General features: G+C 35.6%; 1 protein-coding gene across 1 annotated transcript; it reads left to right on the forward strand.

Moving 5' to 3' along the window:
* The first annotated feature begins 1,302 nt into the window (after positions 1 to 1,302).
* LOC109123768 (uncharacterized) lies at positions 1,303 to 7,702 on the forward strand. Its single transcript, XM_059741890.1, has 4 exons — positions 1,303 to 1,558; positions 1,809 to 1,944; positions 4,415 to 4,514; positions 5,831 to 7,702. The coding sequence occupies exons 1-4, from the start codon at positions 1,303 to 1,305 to the stop codon at positions 6,056 to 6,058; spliced, it is 720 nt and encodes a 239-aa protein (XP_059597873.1). The 3' UTR covers positions 6,059 to 7,702.
* The last annotated feature ends 1,337 nt before the right edge of the window (positions 7,703 to 9,039 follow it).

Genomic DNA, 9,039 nt, shown 5'->3' on the forward strand with positions numbered 1-9,039 from the left:
GAGGTGTGGGCAGCCTATTGAGTAGGAAAGCAGAGGCTCTAAATGCCTCGTCCCAATATTTTAAAGGCTTGGATGATTAAGCTAAAAGAGTTGAGCCATTTTCAATAATGTGCATATCTTTTCTCTCAGCTACACCATTATGTTGGTGTGTGTGTGAGGGCAAGAAGTGTGATGAACAATTCTACAACATAGAAGATAATCGGTAAATGCTCTATACTTCCCCCCACCCCAATCAATTTGGATTGCCTTGATCTTATAACCAAGTTGCAATTCAACTTAAGTTTTAAAATGAATGAAGGTTTGCAAGGCATCAGATTTGTTCCTTAGCATATAGATCCAAGTGAATCTAGAGAATTCATCAATGAAGTGAATGTAGTATTTATAACCACTAGATGACTGATGCGGTGTAGGACCCCTAGATCAGAATGTACAAGTTTTAGTGGTTTAGTATAGATTATTTCAGAAGCTGAAAAAGGAAATTTATGAATCTTCCCAAAACAGCAAGATGAACAGAAAGAAGTATAGTTTTATGTATATGACAGAGGTTACATTTGGACAAAACAAACCATACAATATTATCATAAGTGTGGCCTATTATGCCATACACTGCAATCAGAAACTGAAGAATAGGCTGTAGGTTGTACAAAAAAAGAACAAGCTGTAAGTTGTGGCATAGAAGAAAGAAGGTCTGAATGACTAGTAGAAATATTGGAAGAAGGATGAGATTGTCACTTGTTCTGAAGATTCAGTTGTGTCTGATCAAAAGCATGTAGGCCATCTTGAAATCTTCCTTTTAGTAGAATGGATTTGGTATCCTAATCTTTCACAAAGCAAAAATGAGGACGAAATTCAAAGAAGACATGATTATCAAAAGCAAATTTGGAGACACTAAGCAAGTTCTTGGTAATTGCAGGAACATGTAAAAGATGTTGAAGGGACAATAGTTTGGAATTGTAAGGAGAAAAGAAACTGGATTGACCATCATGTTTAATAGCTAGACCCTTACCATCACCCATGTGAACCTTATTGTTACCAAGAAAATCAGTTTTTGTTATCAAGTTCCTTGCATCTGTTGTAACATGATTGGAAGCTTCAGAATCAGGATACCAATTGGTATCACAAACTGTTCCAGGTGTGGCAAGAATGGTTGTCATAGGAGAGTGTGAATTTGATGTATTCTAAAAATGGCCTTAAAACTGAGATGAACCAATGAACGTTTGATCAAACCTATAAAAGCATTGTACATAGCTGACATTGAGGTTTTTTGTTATTCTAAGAGCCACGACCACCATATTGACTACCATGTCTTCCTCGACCACCAAATTGACCATTACCTCTTCCTCTTTTACAGTTGTGACTATTCTTATTGAAAGTGAAGTTGAGATTTCCACGAAAACTGCTAGGACTAGAAAAGAAACCTTGGCCTTGGCCATATTGAGAGTCAAAACCTCCAAATGGATTATTGCTGAAATCACCAAACTTCTTCTTTCCAGTGTTCCAAGACTACCAGAATTAGTATTCATATGTGCAACATTAACAATTGCTGAGTCCGACCTCTGTTAATTCTTTTTAATCCGAGCTTCTTGTGAAAGAAGAAAAGATTCAACCTCATCTATTGTATATGAATCTATGTTTGAATTAATTGATGTAATGAATGTGTCATATTCTGAGGGTAAAGCCTCAAATATAGCATCAATGTAATCTTTTGGTGAGAGTTCATGACCAACAAGAGCTGGATGATCTACTAAGCTACGAATCTTTAACAGAAAATCATTCATTCCTAAAGACTCTTTCTTAATTTTCTGAAGTTGAGTCTTGCATTGATTTACCTTGGCTTGATTTTGTGCCACAGTTCCTACGACCTTCTCTCGCTGGTCTTGGACCACCACGCTCAGCAGGGCAATCACCAGCTTCGTTTCCAGGACATGGCTACAGATATTTTAGGTGGGTGATAGCTTCTCTCTTATGGCCATATAATGTTGAATCAAATGGACTCTTTATCCATCATCTATTGTATTAAATATTATTGAAATACTCCTTGAAATTGATATTATGGTTCATGTAAGTATGTAACTGGAAAAAGCATTACTGAAATTTGATAGGTTCAGGACGGGGAAGGTATTTAGTGGGTCCAATTCAATTTGGTCATGTTATGCTACAGTCATCCCCTGTATTCTCGTTCTGAGGTTGGGCATGTTCTTTCATTGAAGATTTTCATCACAACTCAAATTATCTGGAATGATTTCCTTCTTGCGTTTTGGGGGCAGTTTATTTACTTGCTGTCAAGACCAAATGGGAGCATGCAGCTTTGCCAATTTGTGATTATTTCAGGGTGCAAATTCCGTCCTTCCACTCCTTAAGGCACATTAACCTTGTCTCTCAAATCCTCTGCCTCTCCTACACTGCTTCCCACTGCTGGTTCCATATACATCGGTAAGCAATCACATCACGATTAAATGTGATGAGTTATGCTAGATACTTGTTTCACCCATTTCCCTTAAAAATAAACACGAGTGGATATTTAAATAAAAAACACAATATAATTTGTATTAAAGCCAAGATGAGAGAAGCTTGTGGAAACAAGTGAGTTGTGATTATTCTATTCAAATTTACTTCAAAATTGTATTTCCTCCTTCTCTGTTTTTCTTTTGGTGAAATGAATTTACAATTTATAATTCAATAAGTATTTTTTATTTTTTATCTATAAACTCAAATATCCTTTCTTGCTCCATCCGCCTGCTTAGCTTTAAATTGTCTTCATCATATTCCATTTCAGAGTGTTGATAATGGCCAAGCCCCTGTCATAGACTTCGAATTTTGTTGTAGTAAGCTGTCATTGAAGATTCCCTTTGCTTTGTCTAATGGATCATATTTTGCAAACCATAAATCTGGGTAATATTCCGCAGATTTGAATACATTTAAATCACCTCATCTCAAACTTCCTTGGCTGTTGAGAGAAACAAGCAAGTCCTGCTGGTTTCTGATTGCATAGAATTCAGCAACCAAGACATGATCTTGGAGTTTGCTACATACCATCATTTGAAATCTGGATCCACAGATTTTGGTTCCTTCACAGTAGTGAGAAATCACCCCATTTTGCCTCTACTTTTGCTGAACAAATTTATGGATTGAGATCACTCTAGGAAGTTTTGTCCATTGAGTTTCTCTGGTAATTTGAAGAGTAGAGTTGTCACCATGAGCGAAAGTTCATGATTGATCCATGGCCTTCACTAATTGACTATTTTGAGACACTTCCTGACATCGTTCAAGTGAAAGAAGGTTCGACAAAGGGCAAAAACAAGAAAAAGATCTAAGACTTGGCAATGAAGGCCAATGAGAACTTTATACCAATTTAGGTTTCAACAATGAATGCTGAAAGAAGTTAGTGACCTGATACCATGTTGGAGAAATTAAAAATTAGAGTACTTTTTCTTACCAATTTCAACAATCACATTTGTATTTATATAAAGTCAGTCATAAACAAGAAAAAAGAAAGTAGTCTATTGAAGTTAATCTCCTGATGTTGGATAATTGGTATGTGGAAGGTAGTTGTGACCATTGGAATGGAAGAAGGCTCATTAGGGGATTATATCATTAGGAGTTAGAAATGGTAGAATCCTTTTTCACTTGTCTCCAAAATGTGGTTGTGCATGTATGTAATGAGGATAATTTAACTTGAAAATATGCTAATGATGGAAGACTACAGGGTATTGAGTGCATATTGTAATCTCCCTTTCTCGTATAGAAAGGTCTGGGGTTCACCTGCCTGCATATTCTTTTGTTTGGGAAATGATTCTTACTTAATGCAAAAGAGAAGGGCTTTGGTCCAGTAGTGTTGTTAGGTAAACAGGAAGAAGAATGGGCCAAGCACTTATCCATTTTATGAAGGTATAGAGTTCATGGTCTTTTATCATTCTCAACTTTAGGTATTATTTGGGTGCTTCTTGATACAATTAAGAATACCTTAACTAGTTGGCATGCAGGGATTGTGAGGAAGGAGAAAAATGAAAGTATGGCCTTATAGCTCCATTATGTTTATTTTGGTGTATGTGGAAAAAATGAAATAGAAGGTCTTTAATGGCATAGATTGGTTTGAATTGTAGGTGAAAAATGTTTGTATGGATTCTTTAGTTGAATGGACTGGAAGATGATTAGGAGATGAAAGACTTCCTTTTATAGACTTCATTGATGTTCTGGGTAGTAAAGGAGTGAATGATATCTTTCATTCTGTTTTCGTTTGTCTTCTTGGTCTGTGTATATAACATGTGTCCAAGGGTTGACCCACTCCTTAAGTGCTTATTGTTTAAAATTTTACATATCAAAAAGAAAAAAAAAAAAAAAAAGAATTTGGGCTAGATTTTTGTCTTTGCCTGCTTTTTCCTACTCTTATAAACAACTGTTTATTGTTCTACAGCCTAAAAAGTCGTGAGCCTGAATTCCTTGTGGCCACACCTGAGAGACTTTTGGAGCTTATTTCCTTGAAGGCCATTGACATATCTGGTGTCTCCTTATTGGTAAGCATTTTACCCTTTTCATAACTACAAGTTTCTTATCTTGCTTGCTTTTAATTCTCATAAATATATTTGACTTATTTCTTTTACGATTTACATTTTCAGTTGTGCCTATTATTTTGGAGTCTTGACATTTAAAAGGGCAGACTTAAATAATGTATAGGCCAACATATTTCACTTGTTTAATGGACATTTTGATTTAAGAGGAAACTACAATAAAGTGCATATCAAAATATTTCACTTTTGTGTTACAGATTCTGAATTTGTTATCTACCCTTAGTTCTCATAAAAATAACAAGAGGAATATAGGACTTACCGTTTATGAAGGTCCTCTGATGCTTTCTTGCAAATTTGTCCTTGGTTGTTGATTATCTGTTTATTCTATTATACTGGTACTGACCATTAATGTCTGATCATGCTTTTGAATATCATAAATATACAATTTACTCTTTGAACATCATTGACATATATTTAGGTCTATCTGCTTCTTAAGATGTTACGAAGAATTTTATAGATCTTTATCTGGGAAGCTCCTGTTATTTACTACATCAAGTTTTCGTTATGGATGGACATGATTCACGTCACTACATTTCCTAGGCTCACCTAGATAACTACTTCTCATTTTAATATGTTCTGATGTAGGACAACCCTAGGATGGTTGCCTACACTCAAGGGTAGGTGGACTAGGGTTTTATTTTTTAGGGTATAAGGAGAGGAACAAAGAATAAATTTTATGGTAGAGAAAATTATAAGATAAGAAATAGAGAGAAAGATGGAAAACCTTAGAGTTTCACTAAGGCCCTCTAGGAGTCTCACCTAGAAGAAAATCAATGGAGTCTCACCATTGAGAGTTGCAACCTTGCAATGAAAGAAAATATATTATTATTCATATCAATTCATCTCTTTGATTTACATTGATTAGCCTATTTATAGGCTTCTCTAAGAAATCCAAAGTCTATTATGACTCTAATAATCTATTATAATTCTAATTCTAATTATAACATCCAAAATCTACTAGGACTCTAATAACCTATCATGACTTAAATTCTAATTATATTATAACTTAACTAGCTAATCCAAATTAGACTCCAACAAATATTAATCCTACTTTAATTACAACTAATACTAATTCCCTTTCTTGATATATATCTTGAAGATTCATCCTCATCATGTGCATTAGTCCTTTTCCAGTGATTTGTCTGAAATATGAGCTATTAGATGGCTGTTAGTTGGCATCTTTAATATTAGTGCTCACATTTTTCATAGGTTTGTTACTTTTGGCATCATTACTTTCTGATTCATTTTTGACATTTAAATAGGTTGTTGATGGACTGGACACTCTCTGTAAAGGAGGCTACCTTGATATGATTAAATCTATTAGGCAGTCAATTTCTCGAAATCCCCATGCAGTTGTTTTCAGTGAACGCTCAAGCTGTACCTCTGTTCCAGGTGTAGAAGATCTCCTTAGAGGATCATACTGTAGATTACCTCTTAAAGGTTCAATTAATAATCAAAGTGCTTGCATTGCTCAGTCTATACATGCGTGAAGAAAAACTACTAAAGGTATGCTTATCACTTGGTTTTTATGCAAAGGACACTCTCTGTAAAGGAGGCTACCTTGATATGATTAAATCTAAAGTCATATTCTAAAATTATATAGTATTAAAGAGGCAATTGTGATAGGCTTGTTGATGGGCTGAGCCCAAAGTAACGAGAGAGCGCTTGTTTTTTGTTTTCTCTTCTTTTCTGTTTGCCCGTTGGTGCCTATCATATACAATGTATGTATTTTGGTGTGTCATTTCTTAGGTGTTATTAATATATTTTCTAATATTGCCTGTAAAATAGTAATAATAATAATGGAATCATGCAAGTTTGAGATACTAGAAGCCATCCTATGCCTTTACTTAACCCGTCTCTGATCCAAGGGCCGAGATTTTTCTTCATGTCCATATTGCTCCCTTTGGCTGGATATATTCTGGAATGTTGACCTATGAATTATGGCGCAGTTAATAGGTCATATCTTCTAGTAATACGGTTATGAGTCCCAATATTTGTCCATCATCTTCCTGCTGCTGGTCTCCGTAAACTTACTGAGGTTGAGAGTGAACCTTTTCCTACAATTCTTAGGCAAGTGACTCTGAAGATTCAATATAATTCTTAGAAAGATATGAATTAGTGCTGTTTGATTTTTGTTGGTGGTGGTCTATGGCTACAGCCATTTTACTGTTGATTCTGTTGATATTCATATTGCAGCTCTCCCCATCCATAACCATTTATTATACAAGAATCCCAGTGCTTGTCTTAATCTTGAAGGCCAAAAGTTGACTACTTAACCTTTGAACCCAAAATCGCGGGCAGTGTCATATAATTGTTCATACTTTAGGTTTGACCTAATGATTTCTTCCCATCAGATTCAAGTTCTCTATTCTTGTGTTTTCCTTTCTGTGCAGTTAAAGTTATTTTGTCTTTGCCATTTCTTCGCCATTTCTTCTCATTTTCTTTGGGCAGTTTGCTTTGCTTGATCATAAACAAAAAGCTGGAACTCATCTGGATGCTTAGAAGATGGGAAAGGATGAAATTTTCGATGAATTTCCCATCTTCTCAGAAAACCAGAGGACAATTTTTTCACTTACAAAAGGAAAGGTAGAAGTATCAGCATGGGTTTTGTTTCCCTTCTGCTGTTTAACACTGGCATGCTGCTCATTTGAGGTCAAATTTTGACAGCAGAACAACTCAGCCGTTGGTGATTGATTCAGAGCCCATGAGCACCACCTAGAACAGTTCGTGATCTTGACTTCAAATTGGCCATATATCCAATTCTCGCAGAGATGGGCGGCTGCACTTTCAATTGTTTGTTACATAGCTGTTTTTATAGCAAGAGAAGATGTTGCACCACTTGCAGGACCATGGATTGATATTGTGAATGAGTGCAGGAAGCTCTATCTGACTGAAGCCCCCGGGATATTTATGACACTCCACATCATGGCTTTTGAGATGCTGGAGTTACAATTCTCTTTAAGAATGTTGTATCATTCGCCTTTTTGCCTGAAAATACAATTAGATCAAATATCATGAACCCTTATATTTTGTTTACAATTTTGGCATTGTACGACTTCAGGTATGTCTCCTGTAACACACAATCTGAGCATCCACATGAATGATAGTGAGTATTAGTGAAATTGTGTAATTTATAATGTTTTCAGAACCAAGAATTGAAAAAGTTTATGATTCATTATTCGGATCCGTGATTGAATTATAGTTGAATCGGTGTTGTCATAATTATATCATTTTTATATTTGATATATTAAATTAACTTATATAGATAAACATAAATATATTAATATTTTAAAATTTATTAAATAGAAAATGTATAATATTTAAGTATGAAGATATGTTTAAGATAAAAAAAATCATAGAATTTGATTTGACTTTTTTGTCTTTGTATTTTATTATTTTAATATTATTTTCATAATTATTATTATAAAAATAAACATGAATGTAAATATTTGTATTTGTTCAAAGTTTCAGGGCATATGAAGAAACCCATTAAACTTTAAAATGAGACGTTTCTGATTTCTGCTATCTCATATTTGTACCAAAATGATGTCGTTTCAACCTTTTTGAAGCATTTTTATTTTCTTTTTCAAGCTTGAGACATTTTCTTCGTTTGGTTGTTGAGAAAAATGGACCCATTTCCATCCAGTGTTTTGTTTGGTTCCATTCTTTTCCCGAGAACCGAACGGAGAAAAGACGATAGCTTTACCGGGTCCGGCGAACCTGATAACGGAAGGCGGCGGGGGGCGAGCGTAAACGATGACGAGTTTGAAAGGCTTGGTTTTGGGGGGTGAGAAGAAATGATCGAGAGTCCATTCGAGAGCGTAGAAGCTGTGAGAGTTGTTGTCGATGCCGATCACTAGCACAGGTCTCTCTGTGGTCTCCATGGAAGAAAGCAAAAATGCTTGAAAAGGACCCGTTCCCAAAAACGACGGCGAACGCTGATCGTCTCCAGGAGACTGGTTTCCGTATTTTAAGTTGTGCCCCCCATGATGTTTGGTAAGTTTCCGAATATATGGGGAGGTTGTAGGATTTGATTAGGATTTAGTAACTTTTCAAATTGAAAGACTCATCCCCCAAGTTTCCGAATATATGGGGAGGTTGAAGGATTTGATTAGGATTTCGTAACTTTCCAAATTGAAAGACTCGTCTCTCAGGGACCTCATCTCTATATAAGCTCTCTCCTACCATACCCAAAAGAACAAGAAACCATTTGTAACTTTTCCAAATTGAAAGACTTCTCTCTGGGCCATCATCTTGCCATACCAAGAAGAGCAAGAAACCACTTCCTTCCTAACCAAGATCAAGAAACCCCCGAAGCTATATACTTTGCGCATTCGCTTCAATGGATTCTGTGGTAAAAGATGAGAAGAAACACGATCAGCGTCTTGAAGAAACGATGAAGATATTTGAAGATGGAGGTGATCAACGTCTTCAAAAAAAGAATCAAGATCAAGAAGCGGCTACCACGATG

Source organism: Vitis vinifera, chromosome 13 (assembly GCF_030704535.1).
Source record: "Vitis vinifera cultivar Pinot Noir 40024 chromosome 13, ASM3070453v1".
Classification (NCBI taxonomy): Eukaryota; Viridiplantae; Streptophyta; class Magnoliopsida; order Vitales; family Vitaceae; genus Vitis; species Vitis vinifera.